Here is a 21,676-nt window from a genome sequence, read left to right as displayed (position 1 = left end):
ATTTTATGTGCCTGTTTGTTTCCCCTCTGTTGTTTTGCTGTTGTAATTTTTGAGTTTTTTTAATACTGGTAGCCAGATTTTGTTCATTTTCATGGTTTCTTCCTTTCTGTTGAAATTGTCTACATGCTTGTGGATTTCAATGGCTTCTCTGCGTAGTCTGACATGGTGGTTGTGAGAGTGGTCCAGCACTTCTGTGTTCTCAAATAATATGCTGTGTCCAGGTTGGTTCATCAGGTGCTCTGCTATGGCTGATTTGTAAGGATAGTTTCCTAATTTCCAACAGACCTCACAATCTCTGAGGATGCTTCCATAGATGCAGGCAAAACGTCAGGAGAGAATGCTTCTGGAACATGGCCATACTGCCCAGAAAACTCACAGCAACCCAGTGATTCCAGCCATGAAAGCCTTCGAATATACATTTGTAAGGCTGTCCATGATTGCTCAAATAGATGATTTTGAGAAAAGTTTGGGAGAAACTACACTGCCATATTATCCAGACTGGATCTACATTGCTCTATATCCCAGGATCTGATCCCAAATTATGTTCTTATCCCAGATTATCTGGCAGGGTAGACTCAGATCCCTTCTTCACTGCCATAAAATCCAGATTATCAAATTAGATAATCAATTTTATCTGCTTTGAACTGGATTATATGAGTTCACACTACCAGATAATCCGGTTCAAAGCAGATAATTTGGATTTTATATAGCAGTGTCGAAGGGGGGTCTCATATAATCTAGTTCAAATCAGATAATCTCAGATTGGATCCTGGGATATAGAGCATTGTAGATCCAGCACCAGATTAAAAAATAATACAGATTATCTTATTTGAACTGGGGTTGGCAGTGTAAACTCATATAATCCAGCTCAAAGCAGATAATCTGGATTTTATATGGCAATGTAAAAGGGACCTCATATAATCCAGTTCAAATCAAGTGTAAACTCATCTAGTCCAGTTCAAACAGATAATCTGGATTTTATATTGCAGTGCAGAAGGGACCTCATATAATCCAGTTCAAATCAGGCAATCTGGGATCGGATCCTGGGATATAGGGCAGTGTAGATCCAGCCCCAGATTAGCAAATGATCCAGATTAATTGTTTTGAACTGGGGCTGGCAGTGTAAACTCATATAATCCAGCTCAAAACAGATAATCTGGATTTTATATAGCAGTGTAAAAGGGACCTCATATAATCCAGTTCAAATCAGATAATCTGGGATCAGAACCTTGGATATAGAGAAGTCTAGATCCAGTGCCAGATAAGAAAATAATCCAGATTATCTGCTTTGAACAGGGTCTAGCAGTGTAAACTCATATAATCCAGTTCAAAACAGATAATCTGGATTTTATATAGCAGTGTAAAAGGGACCTCATATAATCTAGTTCAAATCAGATAATCTGAGATGGGATCCTGGGATATAGGACAGTGTAGATCCAGTCCCAGATTAGAAGATAATCCAGAGAATCTGCTTTGAAATGGATTATATGAGTCTACGCTGCCAATCCCGGTTCAAAGCAGATAATCTGGATTATTTTCTAATCTGGGGCTGGATCTTTGATAATCTGGATTATAGGGTAGTGTAGATCTAGCCATAGATCCGGAGCCCCCGGTGGCACAGTGGGTTAAATCCTTGTGCCGGCAGGACTGAAGACCGACAGGTCGCAGGTTCGAATCCGGGGAGAGGCGGATGAGCTCCCTCTATCAGCTCCAGCTCTTCATGCGGGCACACGAGAGAAGCCTCCTACAAGGATGATAAAAACATCAAATCATCCGGGCGTCCCCTGGGCAATGTCCTTGCAGACGGCCAATTCTCTCACACCAGAAGCGACTTGCAGTTTCTCAAGCCATAGATCCAGAAACATTGTCCTGGTAGCTTTCAGCCATTATTGGTTAAAATAGAGCCTCCATATTCAAGGGCAGTATATCTCTCTGTGCACCTACACTAGAGAATGAATGCAATTTGACTCCACTGCTGGGGCTCAAGTGATGCTCCTCTTGCATTGTGTGTGACTGTCCCAGGAAAAGTTTGACATGGAATGCTATATTTAATGTAATTTTGTATTATCCCTCTTTTATTCTGGACTATATCTGCTTACAGGGCTGTTCTTTGTTGGACTCACATTCCAGACATAGTTTGATGCTGGAAAATTACTACTGTGAGATCTAACAGTGAAGCACCGTATTATTTCCTCCTTGGGTTGCATGGACATAAACGTCTCCTTTTGCAGAATGCACTTGATCTCCTTCCAAAAGAGATAATATTGGACAGAGCTGCCATTTGTGTGTGTGTGTCTGTGTGTGTGTATAGACACACACACACACACACTAGCTGTACCCGTCACGCGTTGCTGTGGCCATCCTTCCCTCTTTCCCTCCTTCTTTCCCTCCATTCTTCCCTCTTTCCTTCCTTCCCATCTTTCCTTCTCTTCTTCCTTCCTTCTCTATCTCTTTCCTTCCTTCCCCCCTTTTCTTTCTCTTCTTCTGTCTTTCTCTTTCCTTCCCTCCCTCTTTCTCTACATCTTCCCCCTTTCCTTCGCTCCTACTTTCCTTCCTTCTTTCCCTTTTTCTTTCCTTCTCTTTCCTTCCTTCTCTAACTTTCCTTCCTTCCCCCTTTTCTTTTTTCCCCTCCCTCTTTCTCTCCTTCCTTCTATTCCTCTTTCCTTCCTACTTTTTCTCTTTGCTTCCATGCTTCCTTCTCTCTTTCCTTCTTTCTTTCCCTCCCTCTTTCTTTTCTTTCTTTCTTTTTTTCTCCCCTTCCCTCCCTCTTTCTTCCCTTTTTTCTGTATTGTCATTTACCTTTTCGTCATTTAGCTTTTTGGGGCTTTTTAAGTCCCTTCTGCTGTGTTTTGCAGTGTTTTTATGAGTGAAGGACATACATTGGATTGTTAGGCGTATTGTGCCCAAATTTGGTGTTGATTCCCCCAGTGTTTTTTGAGTTCTGTTAATCCCACAAACGAACATTACATTGTATTGTCGAAGGCTTTCATGGCTGGAATCACTCAGTTCTTGTGGGTTTTTTCTGGCTATATGGCCATGTTCTAGAAGCATTTCTCCTGACGTTTTGCCTGCATCTATGGCAAGCTTCCTCAGAAGTGAGGTCTGCTGGAGCTGGGAAAAAAGGGGGTTTATATATCTGTGGAATGACCAGGGTGAGACAAAAGGCTTTTGTAAGTTGGGCTGGGTGTGGATCTTTCAACTGACCACCTTGATTAGCATACAATGGGCTGACTGTGCCTGGAGCAAACTCTTCTTGAAAGGTGATTAGATGTCCTTGCCTGTTTTTCTCTCTGCTGCTTTTGCTGTTGCAATTTTAGAATTTTTTAATACTGGTAGCCAGATTTTGTTCATTTTCATGGTTTCTTCCTTTCTGTTGAAATTGTCCACATGTTTGTGGATTTCAATGGCTTCTCTGTGTGGGGACCATGCAGCTGTGGACAAGTCTACATAGGGACCACCAAACGCAGCGCCCAAACAAGAATCCAGGAACACGAAAGGCACTGCAGACTACTCCAACCAGAGAAATTGGCCATAGCAGAGCACCTGATGAACCAACCTGGACACAGCATTTTATTTGAGAACACAGAAATGCTGGACCACTCTCACAACCACCATGTCAGGCTACACAGAGAAGCCATTGAAATCCACAAACATGTGGACAATTTCAACAGAAAGGAAGAAACCATGAAAATGAACAAAATCTGGCTACCAGTATTAAAAAAACTCTAAAATTGCAACAGCAAAAACAGCAGAGAGAAAAACAGGCAGGGACATCTAATCACCCTTCAAGAAGAGTTTGCCCCAGGCACAGTCAGCCCATTGTATGCTAATCAAGGTGGTCAGTTGAAAGATCCACACCCAGCCCAACTTACAAAAGCCTTTTGTCTCACCCTGGTCATTCCACAGATATATAAACCCCCTTTTTTCCCAGTTCCAGCAGACCTCACCTCTGAGGAAGCTTGCCATAGATGCAGGCAAAACGTCAGGAGAAATGCTTCTAGAACATGGCCATATAGCCCGAAAAAACCCACAAGAACTGAACATTACATTTTTATTTATATAGATTCATCTATGCATATATCTGCGTGTATAGATACAGATATATACATACATATGTATGTGGACTACAGGTCCCAGAATCCCCAGTCAGCATGGTCAGCGATTTGGGAAACTATACCCCAAAGCGTCACGTTTCCAAGTTTAGACTGCAATGTACTTCTAAAAGGCAGTGCCCACTTTTCTTTTTTCAAAACACATTGGTGTGTCCGCCTTGTTTCAACAAAAGGGAGTGTGAATAGAGACTGCTCTTCCTCCCAGCCGAGAAGAAAGCCTACTTTAATGCAACCATGAAAACGAAATATTTCACGGCAAGCGTAAAGGCATTGCTCGCTGCTGTTTGAAAAGAGAGGTGCGGCTGTGTTTCCCAAGCTTTGTCGGAGATAGGTTTGTTTGCTTTTCCTTTGCAATGCAGCCCAATGTAAACTGAACAGGTAACTCCGTGATCCAGCTAAACTTAGTTAGCAACTTTATATTGGACTACCATCATATTTTTTGGGGTGGCAGCCAAGTTCCTTTAATTTCCTTGACAAAATCTCAATGGCTTTCCGGAGGGCAGGAGTGGATTCATATTGTGTGCTGGTACGGCTGTACCAGGAGCTCCAACTTCATTTCTTTCTATTGAGTGTTTGCATGCATTCCAAGGTTCCATCCATTTTGCAATAAGGTGGCTTCCCTTGGTTTGCAATTATAGGGCCAATGACCCATCAATCATCATTAGGTTCTTTAGTTCCGCCTCTTTCCCCAGGGTTCAGGAAGGAAAGGGAGCCATTTTACTTCAGTCTTATAGTTGAAAGCTTAGCTACAGGACGTGAATCAGCTCCACCTGTAGAGAAGCTTCGTTTCTTACGAAATTCTGGGGGGAAACAGTTCCAAAGGACTCCAGCTGGTAGGTCTACTCGGGACCCAAGAAGCAGTTTGGAGCCAGGAGTAGGGCCCACACCAGCAAAGTTTAGAAAGTAGATCGCCCAAGGAGGGGTTAAAAAGGGTTTTCCTCTTAAAGAAAAAAAAACAGTTCACAAAGCCAGTTGCCTGTCCCTTGTGGACAAGATTAAGAAAGCCACCAGTTGATTCAAAGCCTTGAAGTATTTGTTTGACCTGTTGAAGATCTGAGAAGTATCTGTTTTGTTGAAGACATAAGCAATAATAAAGGACCTTGTTAAATCTTTCAAGCTTCTAAAGACTTTGTATAGGAAAATCCTTAGGGCCTCTCAGCTGAGGCACCCCGGCTGGGCACAAAGAGCACGTCCTGTTCAAAAGCCATTTGTTATAGGCCCAGGGCATGACAGCACATATTGTGTGCCCAAAGCATGGCACTAAACCTTACTGTGCATGAATCCCATGTGCCAAATTGGGATATAGCCCAACTTTTCTGCTATAGCTTAATTTTAACAACTTCCTAGATCTACTACAAGAATGTTTATGAAACCATGCTGCTTTTGAAGGTTTTTAGCAATATGGAGGGGTTTTTTTTGTGTGTCAGGCGCAACTTGAGAAACTGCAAGTCACTTCTGGTGTGAAAGAATTGGCCGTCTGCAAGGACATTGCCCAGGGGATGCCTGGATGTTTTACCATCCTTGTGGGAGGCTTCTCTCATGTCCCTGCATGAGAAGCTGGAGCTGACAGATGGGAGCTCACCCTGCTCCTCAGATTCCATCCTCCAACCTTTTTGCTCAGCAATCCTGCTGCACAAGGGTTTAACTCATTGCACCACCGGGGTCTCCGATACAGAGTTAATTCTTTGGCAAAAATTAATTCATGTTTACTTTAAATAGAAGGCAAGATGCACGGCTTAATGGAAAATAAACCACGTGTAGTTCACATTTGATCAGCCCACACACTGTCTTGCCAGAGAAAGAAAATATGCTAGACAAGTGGACAGTAAAGAACAAATAGTTTACTCTTCGTAGTTCAGAATAACATATGTACAATGTGATCGGCTGCATCAACTCACAAATTTTACGAGAAATTTAAAATGGTCTTTCTTTGTCCATTTGGATAAACTCTTTCAGCAGGTCTAGAAGCGAGAGCACACTCCAAACTCTGTCTCTTTCTGCTTCTCTCTGTACCTGCATAGCTCAAGCCTGAACAAAAATGTAACAATAACTAAAAGTCCCAGGCTCAGCCAGTTCCGCTGGCATCTTATTTTACAGTTGACACACACACATTAACTGATTCTTTGCATGCTCCAACAAGATGTACTGTTGTAGTGAACATTTTCTTTTGCAGAAAATCGTATTTACATGCAAGCAGTGCTTTTTTCTTCATAGAAACAGTATTTTCTGTGCAGAATATGCTATTTGTTACACAACCGTTTACATTTTTCTAATGTTGGTATTGTATCCAAAACAACCAAATACAATTTTTCTGCACAATTTGTGCCAAGTTTTGGAAATTCTCATCTGTCTAGAATTCTTTCTCAACACTCAAAAAATGGACATTTCAAAATATTTTTGAATATGCTTTACTTATGTGTTTGGAGCACAATTGTTCTCTCAAAAAGTTGTAACTCTTGGGCCCTATCTCAAGGGGCATCTACACTGTAAAGTTAATGCAGTTTGACACCACTTTGACCGCCATGGACTCAATCCAGTGGAATCACAGGAGTCAAAGGTTTATATGTTTCTGAGCCTTATCTGACAAAGTGTGCCGATGCCTTTCCAAACTACAAATCCCATGACTACACAACAGTGAGTCATAGCAGTCAAAGTGGTGCCAAACTGCATTGATTCTATGGTGTAGATCAGATATGAGGGGGGAAAGGAAAAGGTCTGAGGCTGTTATGAATTGTGGGAGTTGAAGTCAAAAACACCTGGAGGGCTCAAGTTGGCCCATGTCTGGTGTAGATACACCCACAGTCAGCAGTGGGTGAGGTTGGCATCTCTCTGTCTGTGGCAGGCATTAGAACCACATGTAGACTTTTCTGGAGACTTGGGCTTGGCTTATAATGTTTTATTTGGATAATGGGAGAGTGGTTCCATGCATGACATGTTTCCTCTAATCCTCTGCTCATCCATCTCCTTGGATGACTAAAGGAACCACATATAAAGAACTATGTGGCTCCCATTTCTCATGCAAGGAACGAAAACACCATGAAGCAATCAATCAAATCAAAACATTAATTGAGAAACAGAGATTAAATATTAGCACAGGACAGGCAGGGTGGCAGGATGGAGAGAAACCCAACAACTCTAGCTTTTCACAGTATGGGAAGGACAGGACCTGCGATGGCTTCCATGTCAATACAGGCATCAATCTGCTCTACATTTTAGGGTGCGTCTACACTGGAGAATTAACACAGTTTGACAACATTTGGACTGCCACAGTATGGTGCTGTGGAATCATAGGGGCTGTATTTTTGGGGAAATACCATCACTCTTGGGCAGAGAAAGCGAAGGACCTAATAAAACTACAACTCATCTATAGGCTTAATCCATGACAGTTCAAATGGTGTCAAACTGCATTAATTCTCCAATGTTGTTGTAGTTTAGCCTGTGATTGTGTCTGTTGTCAATGGGGCTGATGGTTTCCCTGGGACTGTGTCTGATGTCAATTGGGATAAGGGTTTTTCTGGTGCTAAGTCAAGTCCAGTCCTTGCTGAGAGGTCCAAAGTCTCTCATGAACTGAGTGCTTGTCCTGCAGATTCCCATGGTCAAATTCCTTGGAGATGCCAACAGCATTCTTTCTCTGAGAAACTGTCTTCTGAGGATGATTTGTCAGGTGCAGAATTTAATGAGTTTGAAGAGAGAAAAAATGACTTTTGTAAACTAAGAGTTCTCAAGATCGCCGAAGGTCAGTCCATCAGCTAGAAAAAGAGAGATAAGAAATCCTTATCTGGTTGTAAGGGCAAACGGAATGCTTTTCTTTCGGTTCATGGGACAGGAAAAACTTTATATGAAACAAGGAAAACATTGGATTTTCATGATGGTCTTGTTTCCAAGTGGATTTCTAGTTTCATGTTTCAAGTTTTGCCAGGTTTATGTTCTGAGTATTGGATCTCCATGCCGTCTTGTTCTTTTGGGTTTTGCATCTTTGGATCTTGCATTTTTACTTTTGTACCCTTCTTTAACCTCTTGATCAATTCTTTAACCTCTTGATCAAACCTGGGTTCTCATCATTTCTCCTTCTCCATTTAATTCTAGCCAAACACAATGACTGACGCTGAAGCTGATGTGGGGCTCCCAACAATTGAACGGAAACCAGGTCTCCAGATATGGACCATAGAGGTAAGATGCAGCCAATGAAGGTAATGGCTATACGATGACCACTTCACTACTATTTAAGGGCAATTTTAAAGTCGAATGATGCTTTGTTTAACTTGCACACAAAGTACTGGATATTGCAGTCATTGTGAGCACACATGCATATCTATGTACATAATACACACACACACACCATATATATATATATATATATATATATATATATATATATATATATATGCTATTTCTATCCTGTTTTTTGTCAAACCTGAAGGTGACTTATAACCATTTGATGCCGTAACAATATGCAGTATATAAAACATTTAAAACAAATTTCTAAAATCATACAATAGAACCATTTAAAACATATAAAACCAATGCCTTCAATGTCCATCTCGTTGTCCAAAAACATCGTCTAAGCCGTTCCACAGTTCAGTTCCGCATAGATCCATGTTAGTCTATTGCATTGCGTTTCCAAAGGCTCTTTCAAAGAGACAGATTTTTTACTTTCCTCTGGAAGGTCAGGAAGGAGGAGGGAGTATACATAAGTATGTATGTATTTTTCAAGATGGCCCCCACTTCCAGAGAGCCCCGTGACTCCCAGCAACAATGCCATGAACCAAACTTGGCATCCAGACCTCACGATAACAAGCTTTAAGGACTGGTGGGGTTTAGAGGGCAATGACAGAGGACAATAGGAATTATAGTTCACCCATATGCAAAGTGCACTGTGAAGCCCACTGAAAATGGATCTGGACCAAACTTGGCACACAAATCCATCATAATCAACTTTAAATATTGGCAGGGCTTCGGAGGCAATAACATAGGATTATGGGAGTTGCAGTTCGCTCACATCTGGAGAGCACTATGAAGCTCACCAGTTTGGCAAACAAACCCATTATAACCAACCTTAAATACTGACTGGGCTTGTGAGGCAAAGACAAAGGATGATAGGAGTTCTAATTCACACAAATGCAAAGTGCACTGTGAAGCCCACCAATAATGGATCTGGACCAAACCTGACATACGTCCTCAACATGACCATCTTTAACTACTGGTGTAGTTGTGGTGGGTGGGGACTCACCCAGGACAATGGGAGTTGTAGTTCACTCATATACAGCAATTATTGTGAACCCCACTGATAATGGTTCTGGACCAAACCTGGCAGACATGGCCATCATGGCACACATGGCTATCATGACATATGATGATGGGAGTTGTAGTTTATCCTCATTCTTATGCATTTCCTGATGGGACCATTCATACGTAAAACCTCAAAACAAGCAATGACTATTTGTAATGTATGTCCTTATAAAATCTAAACAACAGGGTTCAAATCCATGGAAACTCACCTTGGGCAAGTCACATACTCCTTACAGCCTCAGGGCCCCTATAAACCAGAAAGAACTTGAAGGCACACAACAATAGAAGGTTGCAAGAAGAGACCTTATCCAGACTGTTGAGAAATGTGGACAGACTGGTCTGCATGGCCTTAGGTTCAGCCATACAAACCTTCATGTTTTTCTAACGTTGGCCTTTCATACCATGTACAAAACAAAACAGTGTGCAACAAAACAGGAAGGGAACATTTCACAATGATTTTCAAGCACCTATAAGACTATAAGACATTGGGGTGCATCATGCTTGAACATTTGTGCATGCCAATTTGTTGATCTTAACTATCCAGTATGTTGTGAGCTAATGCCATACGCATGCATTAATATAATAGTTGGGAACTAGAATAAAGTCCTCTTGGGCAAGTCACACACTCTCAGTCCCAGAAAAACCTATAATAGAGTCACTTTAGAGTGCATCTACACTGGAGAATTAATGCAGCTTGACACCACTTTGATTACCATGGCCCAATGCTTTGGAATTGTGAGATTTGTAGTTTGGTGAGACACCATCATTTCTAGGCAGAGAAGGCTAAAGACCTTGTAAAACTACAGCTCCTACAATTCCATAGCATTGAGCCATGTCAGTTCAAGAGGTGTCGAGATAAGATCCTATATATACTGTACACAAAATTGCGTACAAAAAGAGCAATCTGATATGTTTCTGCAAATGGTTTATGCAAAGCTTACAGGAGGCACATGTGAAATGAAAGAACTTTATTTATGCAGATAATCTTTCCATAAGTAAAAGTAGAATAGTAAAGTTGGAGGAGACTACAAGACCAGACCAGCCCAACCCCATTCTGATATACAGGAAAAGCACAATCAAAGCACCCCCAACAAATGGCCATGTGGCCTCTGTTTAGAAGTCTCCAAAGAAGGAGCCTTCACCACACTCTGAGGCTGTGAGTGGTGGAGTCTCCTTCTCTGGAGGCTTTTAAGCAGAAGTTGGATGACCATCTGTTGGATGAGATTTGATTGTGCCTCCCTGACTGGTGGAATGGGGTCAGATTAGATGGCCCTTGGGGTCCCTTCCAGCTCTAAAAATCTATGCTCCTATGACTTTCTATACAATGTGCCTCCTCTTTCTAGACTGTAGCCCATTGAAATTGGTTTGCCTTTAGTTCCTGCTTCCAACTGACAGGTTTATCCAGTTTTGTGAGTCTTGCTAGAGGTGAACGCTTGACACAGTTAATAAGATAAGGCCAGAAATATATCTGGGGATTACAAAATATGGAAAGCCCAAACTGCCACGCATGGAAATTTCAGTGATTCCATTTTGACTGGAAAAAAAGGGATTGTAGCAACATTTTTAATGTATGTTTTTGCATGTTTTTGGTGTGATTTCTTCTCCTGCTCAAATTCAGCTATGAGTGCAGTTGCATTTTTGTCAATACTTGGAAACATTAATACGTTTGATTGGCGCAATCTGATGCAAACACTGACTTCTAAAATGGGAGTCTCAGTCTGAATTGTCCCAGATCTGGTCACATGGTCTGTAGTCCCGCCCACAACCTCAAACAACATAGAGTTAAGGGAAAACTGCATACCAAAATATAAATACAATATACAATGAATTAAATACAAATAATTAGTATAGGGGGCTTGTAGAAGGTTGTTATTTCCAACATCCATAGCATTGAGCCATTGCAGTTAAAGTGGTCTCACACTGCATTAATTCTACAGTGTAGATGCACCCTTGTTTGGAACTTGGAGGATATCGAGCTCTATTTTTTCAGAGTTCACTCTAATCACTACATCTTAATTACTTTTTTTAATAAATGTTTTGTTTTCTTTGGGGGGGGGGGTTGCATTTGGCATGTAGCTACCGGTGGCACAGTGAGTTAAACCGCTGAGCTGCTGAACTTGTTGACCAAAAGGTATCAGGTTCAAATCCAGGGAGCGGGGTGAGCTCCCGCTGTTAGCCCCAGCTTCTGCCAACCTAGAAATTTGAAACCATGCAAATGTGAGTAGATCAATAGGTACCACTTCTGCGGGAAGCCAAAGGTGCTCCATGCAGTCATACCAGCCACATGACCTTGGAGGTGTCTATGGACAATGCCGGCTCTTTGGCTTAGGAACGGAGATAAGCACCAATCTTCAGAGTCGGATACAACCTCACTTACCTTTACCTTATGCATGACTGAGAAAACCAAATTGCATCCGACAGGTGTTGTTCAGTCGTTTCCGACTCTTCGTGACCTCATGCCATATAATCCCATTTAAATCAGATGATCTGGATTTTATATGGCAGTGTAGAAGAGGCCTACTTCGTCTCAGGACTTCGAGCTAAACTTTGTTTCTTCTACCAAAACTTGCAATCCAGGCTCAAAATATGTTATTGATTTGAAGTTTATGCTTTTTTTTTAATTTCAGAAAATGAAAATGGTTCCTGTTCCAGAAAAGGCTTACGGGAGTTTCTTCGAAGGGGACTGTTACATCATCGTAAATGTAAGTAGCTTCGATCATGCACTTGAGTTTGGGTGCAGAAAAATAGGGGGAATGCTACATATAGGGATGCATTTCAGCACTTTTCACATAATGCAGATTTTGTGAAAATCTGCATTATTTTTATTGTGTGTGCCATAGAATTACACTGGAAGACCAAGAGACACCTAGAGAAATGTCTCTCTACATCAGTGGTTCTCAACTTTCCTAATGCGACGAACCCTTAATACAGTTCCACATGTTGTGGTGACCCCCAACCATAACATTATTTTTGTTGCTACTTCATAACCATAATTTTGCTATTGTTATGAATCGTGTTGTAAATATCTGATATGCAGGATGTATTTTCATTCACTGGACCAAATTTGGCACAAATACCCAATACGGCCAAGTTTGAATACTGGTGGGGTTCGGGGGAGGGGGGTTAATTTTGGGAGTTGTAGTTGCTGGGATTTATAGTTCACCTACAATCAAAGAGCATTCCGAACTCCACCAACAATAGAATTGAACCAAACTTAGCACACAGAACTCCCTACACTGGCTACACTGCACTCTGGTGTATATAGTAATGTAAAGGTAAAGATTTCCCCTGATGTTAAGTCTAGTCACTCATCTCCATTTCTAAGTCAAAGAGCCAACATTGTCCATAGACACCTCCAAGGTCATGTGGCTGGAATGACTGCATGGAGCACTGCTACCTTCCCGCTGGAGCTGTACCTATTGATCTACTCAGATTTGCATGTTTTGGAACTGCTAGATTGGCAGAAGCTGGGCCTAACAGCAGGAGCTCACCCCACCCCCTGGAGTTCAGCAGCTCAGCAGTTTAACCCGCTGCACCACCACCACCACCCCTGCTGTATATACATATCAAATAATCCTCATCATGCTTCTACTTACTCTACTCTGCAATAGATGCCAAATATTCTTCCAGGGATGCCACTCGACACCCTTCTTGTTGATTACATAGGTATCGTGTTTGGGCTTCAATGGATGCAACTGCAACAAGAACTTCCTGACTGTGAGAGCCGTTCAGCAGTGGAACTCTCTGCCCCGGAGTGTGGTGGAGGCTCCTTCTTTGGAAGCTTTTAAACAGAGGCTGGATGGCCATCTGTCAGGGGTGATTTGAATGCCATATTCCTGCTTCTTGGCAGGAATGGGATGGCCCACGAGGTCTCTTCCAACTCTTTGATTTTATCATTCTAAGGCTCTCGCAGGGAACCCAATGACAATAGCATGAGGACAAAGAGATGGGTTAATGGGGCCAAAATCTTGGCCCAGCATGGCTCCAGATTGTGTAGATACATGTTGACATCCTCTTGCTGGATCCCCATCAGCTCCGGGGCACAATTGTCCTGTTTGAACCCTCCAGGCTAGTTGCTTCCCGCACTTAGGTGCAGAAAATCTTGAATGATTGCAGTTTCTTCATCGTCTGCTTTACAGTTATATCAGTCACCTGTGGCCATGATTTGTATTTTGCTCAGTTGTAAATTGCACTTCCTTCGTGATGCTCAGAGCAAAAACCGTGGGCGGCCCCTCCTTCGTGCCCCGTAGCCACGAAACTGCTCTTTCGCCATGCCATTCGCTATGGTAACCTTGAGCCAGCACTCTTGAGTGAATGTTTACCTATTACTAGGAGAGAGCAAAGGCGCACTCGGAAAATAGTTGCCGTGCATGTCGGAGCATGTGCTGTTTTTCTAATGCTGTTATCTCAAGCAGCCTCCGGGAAGTGGAAAGGGGGGGGGGGAGGTCCCAGGTGGATTCTCTGTAATCCATCACTAGGGTGGGGTCTATCGTCATAACTCCTTTCACCTTAATTAATCACACCTAGTTTCTTCATGGCATTCATCACAGCTATGGTCCTGGGATCATCCGGGGCAGCCAACTCTGAATTAATTTAATGTATATTCTTATAAATGTGTATTAAAATGCATTTTATAACCAAAAAAAGTAACGACTCACTTGTTTGGCTTATGCATAACACCCCAGGCAGTATGGCTGAGTGGTTGGAATACCACACAAGTATCAGGTTGAGTTGCCAGGTATCCTTTATGATATAAGATGCCACCTATTTAAGAGTCGTATATACAGCTGACTTTGTGTTGCTGTGGTGTCTTCAGAGCAACTCTGAGTTAAGGCTTCCCCATTACAGGCATTCCTTTGCATTTCCCCAGGGTTGCTAGAGACCCAGCAGCACCCTGGAAGTTAAACAGTATCAGAGTCTGGAAAGCCAGGCTGCAGGCCCTCTCCAGTTATTTGGTTTATTCATTTATTTTATTTATTTATATTTATTTAGAGCTTTTATAACCCGGTCTTCTCAACCTCCCAAGAGGGACTCAGGCCGGCTAACAGCAGAAAATTCAACACAAATATAGTAAACCTAAAAGCAACATAATACATTAATACAAAATACATTAAAATACAGATCATACAATATCATACAATTACAAAAGCCAAGTTGTCTGAATAAAATCACAAATTCATCACCATCCGCCGATGTGGTCAGCCGTTATTGACTCGATCATCATTCTGCAAATGCTATATTCCAAAGCCAGGGTTTTATCAGCTTTCTGAATGTCAGGAGGGAAGAGGCAGATCTAATCTCCAATGGGAGAGAGTTCCAGAGCCAAGGGGCAACCACCGAGAAGGCCCTATCCTTCGTCCCCACCAAACACGATTGTGAAGGTGGTGGGACCAAGAGCAGGGCCCCTCCAGAAGATCTTAACAACCTTGATGGTTCATAGGGGAGAATCTGTTCAGACAGGTAAACTGGGCCAGAGTCATTTAGGGATTTATAGGTCAACACCAACACTTTGAATTGTGCTCGGAAGCTAATTGGCAGCCAGTGGAGCTGATGCAGCAGAGGAGTAGTATACTCCCTGTACCCTGCTCCTGTTAGTAATCTGGCTGCCGCTCGTTGGACTAGTTGAAGCTTCCGGGCAATCTTCAGAGGCAACCCCACATAGAGAGCGTTGCAGTAGTCTATACGGGGTGTAACCAGAGCGTGGACTACCGTGGCCAAAATATCTCTTCGGGTTTGGAGTCCGCCTTTTTTCCTGGGGATGAGATCTCCATTTTGGAATCTTCCTGCCTCCTTTAGTAGAGAAAAGAACCTCAGATGTGCTGTTGGTCAGGCAGGGAGCTCTGAAAAACCCATTGTGAGTGCAATTGAGTACAATTGAGATAGATAGAATAGCAATTGAGAGATTGAGATAGATAGATAGATAGATAGATAGATAGATAGATAGATAGATAGATAGATAGATAGCGAATTGAGCAATTGAGTTATTAAGAAAAGCAATTGAGTTATAGATAGATAGATGGCGGCTCAACCCATTACGCAAAGTAAACATTTGCAATATAGTTGATTTTGCCCAGGGGCGCTCTTGAGGTGCTCTTGGGGGGAAATAATAACAACAACAACAACAACAACAGTAATAAAACTTTATTTATACCCTGCTACCATCTCCCAAGGGACTTGGTGCGGCTTATATTAAGGTGCTGGTATTATCCTACAAAGCCCTAAACGGTTCCGGCCCAAAATACCTTGCAGACCGCATCTCGGCCTATGAGCCCACGAGGGCCTTGAGATCTTCCGGGGAGGCCCTTCTCTCGGTCCCGCCTGCCTCACAGGCACGTCTGGCGGGGACGAGGGAGCGGGCCTTCTCGGTGGTGGCCCCCTGGCTGTGGAACACCCTCCCTGCTGAAGTTAGACAGGCGCCCTCCTTGTTGGCCTTTCGTAGGGGCCTGAAAACATGGCTCTTCGAGCAGGCCTTCAATTGAGAGTATCTTGAACGACACTGGAATGGACTAGGACTATGAAATTTGGCTATGACCCCAGGACTTGACGAAGCGGATTTTTAGTATAAGTATATGTTATGTTGTATTGTCTGGTTTGTACTGTCTTGATTTATTGTACACTGTCCTTTTTTGTTGCTGTTCACCGCCCCGAGTCGCCTTCGGGCTGAGAGGGGCGGTCAATAAATGCAAAAAATAAATAAATAAATAAATAAATTATATGAGGCCGAGCCCACAATACATCAAATAGACCTTGATATATGCAAGTTGTAGTTACTGGGATGTATATTTCACCTACAATCAAAGAGCATTCTGAACTCCACCAATGATGGAATTGAACCAAATATGGCACACAGAACTCCCTCGACAAACAGAAAATATATATCAGTGATTGGTTGGGAGGGAGCGCCAAAATACCGTTGAAAATTACCTAGGGCCACCTCTGTAGATAGATATTGAATTATTGAGAAATCAAGAGAAATAGTTATTGAATACCCTTGAGCATTACTTCATCTCCAAAACTGACCTTGTGCTTAGATAGGGAAAGACCTGTTCTTTCTTACCATAGCAGCTCAGGGTTAGGGTGAAATATCTCAGGATTTTTCTACCATTTGGAGAAAGGTTACCTCAGTAATTGAAGAAAAAGGGAAAGAAAGAACATCTCTATGGTTTCTCAAATTGACTGTTTGTCTTGTAACTTTATCAAGCTGTGCTAAGTCTGACAAGGACTTTGGAAATAAAAGTTTTGTTGATGTTCATACTTTGACTGGCATCAGTTACTGAAAGTATTGAGTTATTGCTTCAAAGAAAGACCCCCAGCAGTTCGCCCAGATAAAGAGAGAAGCACATCTTAGTTTTAACTTCACAGTGTCTGGGTGTGACGGTACAGAAAGTATAACTTCACTTACCCAATGTCTCCCAGTGAGTTTTTATGACCGAATAGGGATTAAGGCCCTTTTCACTCAGCTGAATAAAATCCCATATTATCTGCTTGGAACTGGGATATATGGCAGGGTGAACTCAGATAGCTCAGGGCACTTCCAGATAGCACTAAATCACAGGTTTTAAACAGGGGCAAAAATCCCAGGATTTCAGAAGAGGTCCACATACAGCCCTGGGATTTTTGTCCAGATTTCATGGTTTGTTATGAGATTCAGAGGCGCCCAAGATGCCCACCATGAGACTTCCACCGAAAAGATGTGGATATTTGCATTTATTTATTTATTTACTATATTTGTATACCGCCCTCAGCCCTCAGGCGACTCAAGGCAGTTTACAGAGGCAATGATTCAATGCCCAAGAAACATTTAAAACATTAATACATAGTATAAAACCAAACAAAAGTAATTAAAACATATGGATATGCAGATATGCAGAGGATCACTGCAGGAAATCCCTGCAAAAGTTCCATTCTTTGTCCTGACCAGAGAAACTGTGCTCTCCACGCGTTTCATGAAGTTTTGGGCACACAAACAAAGTTTTTGCCTTCTACTCAAGTGTCACCTTCTTTTTAGGAACTGACCAATCAGGAACAAACTTCTAAAACCTGGGAACACACTCAGATAAAATATCTTGTGATTGTAGGGACCTACTGTGCTGTCACACGCTGGGCCTATAGCAATGGTCTATTAACAGGACCTGATCTTTATGTGCCCAGCAGGACACTGGGGTGCCTCGGCTGAGAGGCCCTATGAATTTCCCTATACAAAGTCTTTAGAAGCTTGGAAAGTTTAACAAAGCTCTTTATTGGTGCAACAAATCAGTCAAATACTTCTTAGATCTTCAACAAATCAACCAAATATTTCTTAACTTGTCCACAATGGACAGGCAACTATCTTCATGAACTGTTTCTTTCTTCTATGAGGGAAATCCTTTTGATCCCTCCCTGGGCAATCTGTCTTTTAAGCTTAGCTGGCGTGGGGCCCTACTCCCGGGTACCAAGTAGACCTTACCGGATAAAACTCTGAAGATTTTCCAGCTGGAGTCCTTTGGATTTTTTCCATGAATGCTGTGGATCTGTTTTTTTAACCCCAACAAGGGCTGTGCTGTATTTCTTAGTAAAGCTGTGAGACTTGTCTTCCCCAGCCAAGCTTGTAAGAGACGAAGCTTTTCTACAGGAGGGAAAAACTCACATGTCCTGTAGTTGGGCTTCAAACTGTAAGACTGAACAAACTGTCCTCTTTTCCCTCCTGAACTTGGGGGAAAGGGCGGTTCCAAAAGCCCCAACGATGATAGGCAGGCTGCTAGCCTATGACTGCAGTCTGGGGAAAGCTGCTTAACTGCAAAATGCCTGGCTAACAGAAACACGTGCAAACTAACCATGCATAGAAAAAGAAAATTTAGCTTATGGCACAGCTGTGCCAGCACACCTACAGACATGCGAAGATCCATATATTCGGCTCAAAACCATGATATTCCTGCACCTGGAAATTTCTCTCTTTTTTTTCCCCTTTAGTAGCAATTGCTTCTGTGTTTACAGGGAACAGCATCTGTCCACCTTCCTGTTTGCTGCAGAAGCTCCTGGGATAAAGACACAGTCTGGATGGGCCCCCAGTTTAAAGCAGATATTATGGGATTTTCTGCCTTGATATTCTGGGTTATATGGCTGCGTGGAAGGGTCCTAAGGCAAAGATCTCCAGAGTCCTAGGATGCATCTACACTGTAAAATTAATGCAGTTCAACACGATTTTAACTGCCACAGCTCATGAGGGTCCTTTAGCTGCCTTTCCCAATGTTCCTGGTAGCCAAAAGAGAGCTTTTGCTTGTGCAATCGGCATTTCCTTGTCTGAGTCTTTGCTATAAAACCTGTTGCTTAATATGACATTATTGGATCTCTTCTTCTGGGAAAGATAAGCTGGGGGAATTCTGGAAGAGTTGTTGGGGCACGTCAAGTATGTTCCCAGAATACCAAGTTCTCAGAGGTTTTCCACCACAAATGATCTCTACATGGCTTGTGAAGTATAACAAAGTCTTTTATTAATTAACAATCAAACAGAAACTTCTCTTGTCTTCAATAAAGCTAAACAAATACTTCCAGGCTTTTATGCAACTGGTGGCTTCCTAAACTTGCCCACGAAGGACAGGCAACTGTCTTCAATAACTTCTTCTTTAAAGGAAAACACCCTTTTTAACTTCTCCCAGGCTGACTGTAATCTAACCTTTACTGATGTGGGCTCCACTACCAGGTCGAACTGCGTCTAGAAGCACCGAGTGGACCTACCAGTAAAGGCTTAGATATTCTCCAGCTGGAGTTATTTGGTCTTTAGGGCTGTTTTCCTGGAAATCTTTGGAGACTCTTAAGACTGTTTCCCCCCGGAAAGTCTTGAGGGTTGAAGCTTTTGTACAGGGGAAGCTTGCACACGTCCTGTACATTAGCTTTCCTTGCTGAGACTAACTAAAAAAATGGCTCCCTTCCCTTCCCAATTGCCCTGAGCAAGGGGCGGAACCCAAACTTAATGATGATGGACAGGTGACTTGCCCTATGACTGCAGCCAAAGGAAGCCATCCTTCTGCAGAGTCCCTGAAACCTTGGACTGCAAGCAAACATTTAATATAAAGCAAATAAAATTGGAGCTCCTGGTACGGCTGTACCAGAACAAATTGTATTGTTTTTGCTTATTGTATTTTGTTTTATTGATGTGTTTTCAGGCTCGGCCTCATGTAAGCTGCTCCGAGTCCCCTTGGGGAGATGGTGGCGGGGTATAAATAAAGTATTATTATTATTATTATTATTATTATTATTATTAACTAGTGAAGGTTGATACTTCCAACAACTGGGAGACATAATGGTATCCACACAAAGGAAATATATATCGAGGCAATGCTGGTTATTTGTGCTCATCACTAATACATCTCTTCTTTGACAGCAGTCCCTAGCTCTCGTTTCAGCATCATGCAAATATCATGCATTGCTTTGTTCCTTTCTTAACCCCATGCCTCTTTCATTGTAGAACACAAAGACCCGGACCGGATTTGCCACAGACTTGCACTACTGGATTGGGCGCGACTCCTCCCAGGATGAGCAAGGAGCTGCCGCTTTCTATGTGACGCAGCTGGACGATCTACTTGGAGGGAACCCAGTGCAGCACCGAGAAGTGCAAGGCCATGAGTCAGCAGCCTTTAAAAGCTATTTCAAGAAAGGCATCATGTGAGTAACGGGGAGGCACACGCCTGCAAGGGAGCCCAGCCCATTTCAATGGCGCTCCTTCAAAAGGATTACGGGTGACTTTGAGCTTCTGGAATGAGTTCCTTTTGTTGAGATCTCTTTCATGATACCTTTGCTCTAACATACAGTGGGCGCACTTATTCCATAAGCTTATTGAATATGGTTTCATTGGTATCCCCAAAACTTTGAATACTTCCAAAGTTCAGCTTTGCAAGTGACTATAGGTCTATCTACACCACTGTTTCTTAACTTTCCAGATGCCGCAACCCCTTAATACAGTTCCTCATGTTGTGGTGACCCCCAACCATAAAATTATTTTAGTTGCTACTTCATAACTATAATTTTGCTACTGTTATGAATCATAATGTCAATATCTGATATTCAGGATGTATTTTCATTCACTGGACCACATTTGGCACAAATACCCGATATGCCCAAATTTGAATATTGCCAGAGTGGTGGTTTGTTTTTGTCATTTGGGAGTTGTAGTTGCTGGGATTTATAGTTCAGCTACAATCAAAGAGCATTCTGAACTCCACCAACAATGGAATTGAATCAAACTTGGCACACAGAACTCCCACGACCAACAGAAAATACTGGAATGGTTTGATGGCCATTGACCTTGAGTTTTGGAGCTGTAGTTCACCTGTATCCAGATAGCACTGTGGACTCAAGCGATGATGCATCTGAACTAAACTTGGCACAAATACTCAATATGTCCAAATGTGAACACCGGTGGAGTTTGGGGAAAATACACCTTGACATTTGGGAGTTGTGGTTGTGGGATTTATAGTTCACCTACAATCGAAGAGCATTCTGAACCCACCAATGATAGAATTGGGCCAAAATTTCCACACACAACCCCCACGAGCAACAGAAAATACAGTGTTTTCTGATGGTCTTTGGTGACCCCCCGACACTCCTTGTGATACCCTCCAGGGGTCCCGACCCCTAGGTTGAGAAATGCCGATCTACACTGTTCAATTAATGCAGTTTGACACCACTTTCACTGCCATGACCCAATGCTGTGGAAGCTGAAGTTTGGCAAGACACCAGCATTCTTTGGAAGTGACCGCTAAAGACTTTGATTCCATAGTATTGTGCCATGGGAGTTAAAGTGATGCCAAACTGCACTAATTCTATAGTGTAGATGCATATTATGAGAGTAACAAGTAAGATACAGTTTGGGTCTACTCTGCCTCATTGGATAAGAGGAGGAAGCATTTGGTATGGAAAGCTATTTTTCTGTTTCCCCCATGCTCATGGTTTGGTTGTTGAGGGCATGAATGGCACCTGCTGTCATGCAATAAATATATATAGGATTTTGTGGCATCTTGAATGGACCCAATAAATGATTGGACTTTGTTGTTGTTGTGTGTCTTCAAGTTGTTTCCAACTTATAGCAACCCTAAAATGAAGCTATTTGGGGCTAAAAGTGTGTAATGTTCCCAAAGTCACCCAGTGGGTTTCCACAGATGAGAAGATAATTGAACTCTAGTCTCCAGAGTCATAATCCAAAACCCAAACAACGACACCCTTTGGTTTACCTTCAATCCACCATATACATGATATCTCATCCAAAGTGGAGCTCCATGAACCTATAAGTAACTATATAG

The 21,676-nt window shown here is 42.4% G+C and overlaps 1 protein-coding gene across 1 annotated transcript in view; it reads left to right on the top strand.

Moving 5' to 3' along the window:
• The window catches only part of VILL (villin like), a 67,511-nt gene that overhangs the window by 14,737 nt on the left and 31,098 nt on the right, over positions 1-21,676 (top strand). Inside the window, exons 2-4 of the mRNA XM_060782641.2 lie at positions 8,199-8,282; positions 12,029-12,103; positions 19,846-20,042. Of these exons, the coding sequence (XP_060638624.2) occupies positions 8,208-8,282; positions 12,029-12,103; positions 19,846-20,042 (347 nt within the window). The 5' untranslated portion in view covers positions 8,199-8,207. The remainder of the gene's footprint in view (positions 1-8,198; positions 8,283-12,028; positions 12,104-19,845; positions 20,043-21,676) is intronic.

The sequence above is a fragment of the Anolis sagrei genome, chromosome 6 (genome assembly GCF_037176765.1).
Source record: "Anolis sagrei isolate rAnoSag1 chromosome 6, rAnoSag1.mat, whole genome shotgun sequence".
Taxonomy (NCBI): Eukaryota; Metazoa; Chordata; class Lepidosauria; order Squamata; family Dactyloidae; genus Anolis; species Anolis sagrei.
Note: the sequence above shows the minus strand (reverse complement) of the source record. Positions and strands in the feature narration are given on the sequence as shown.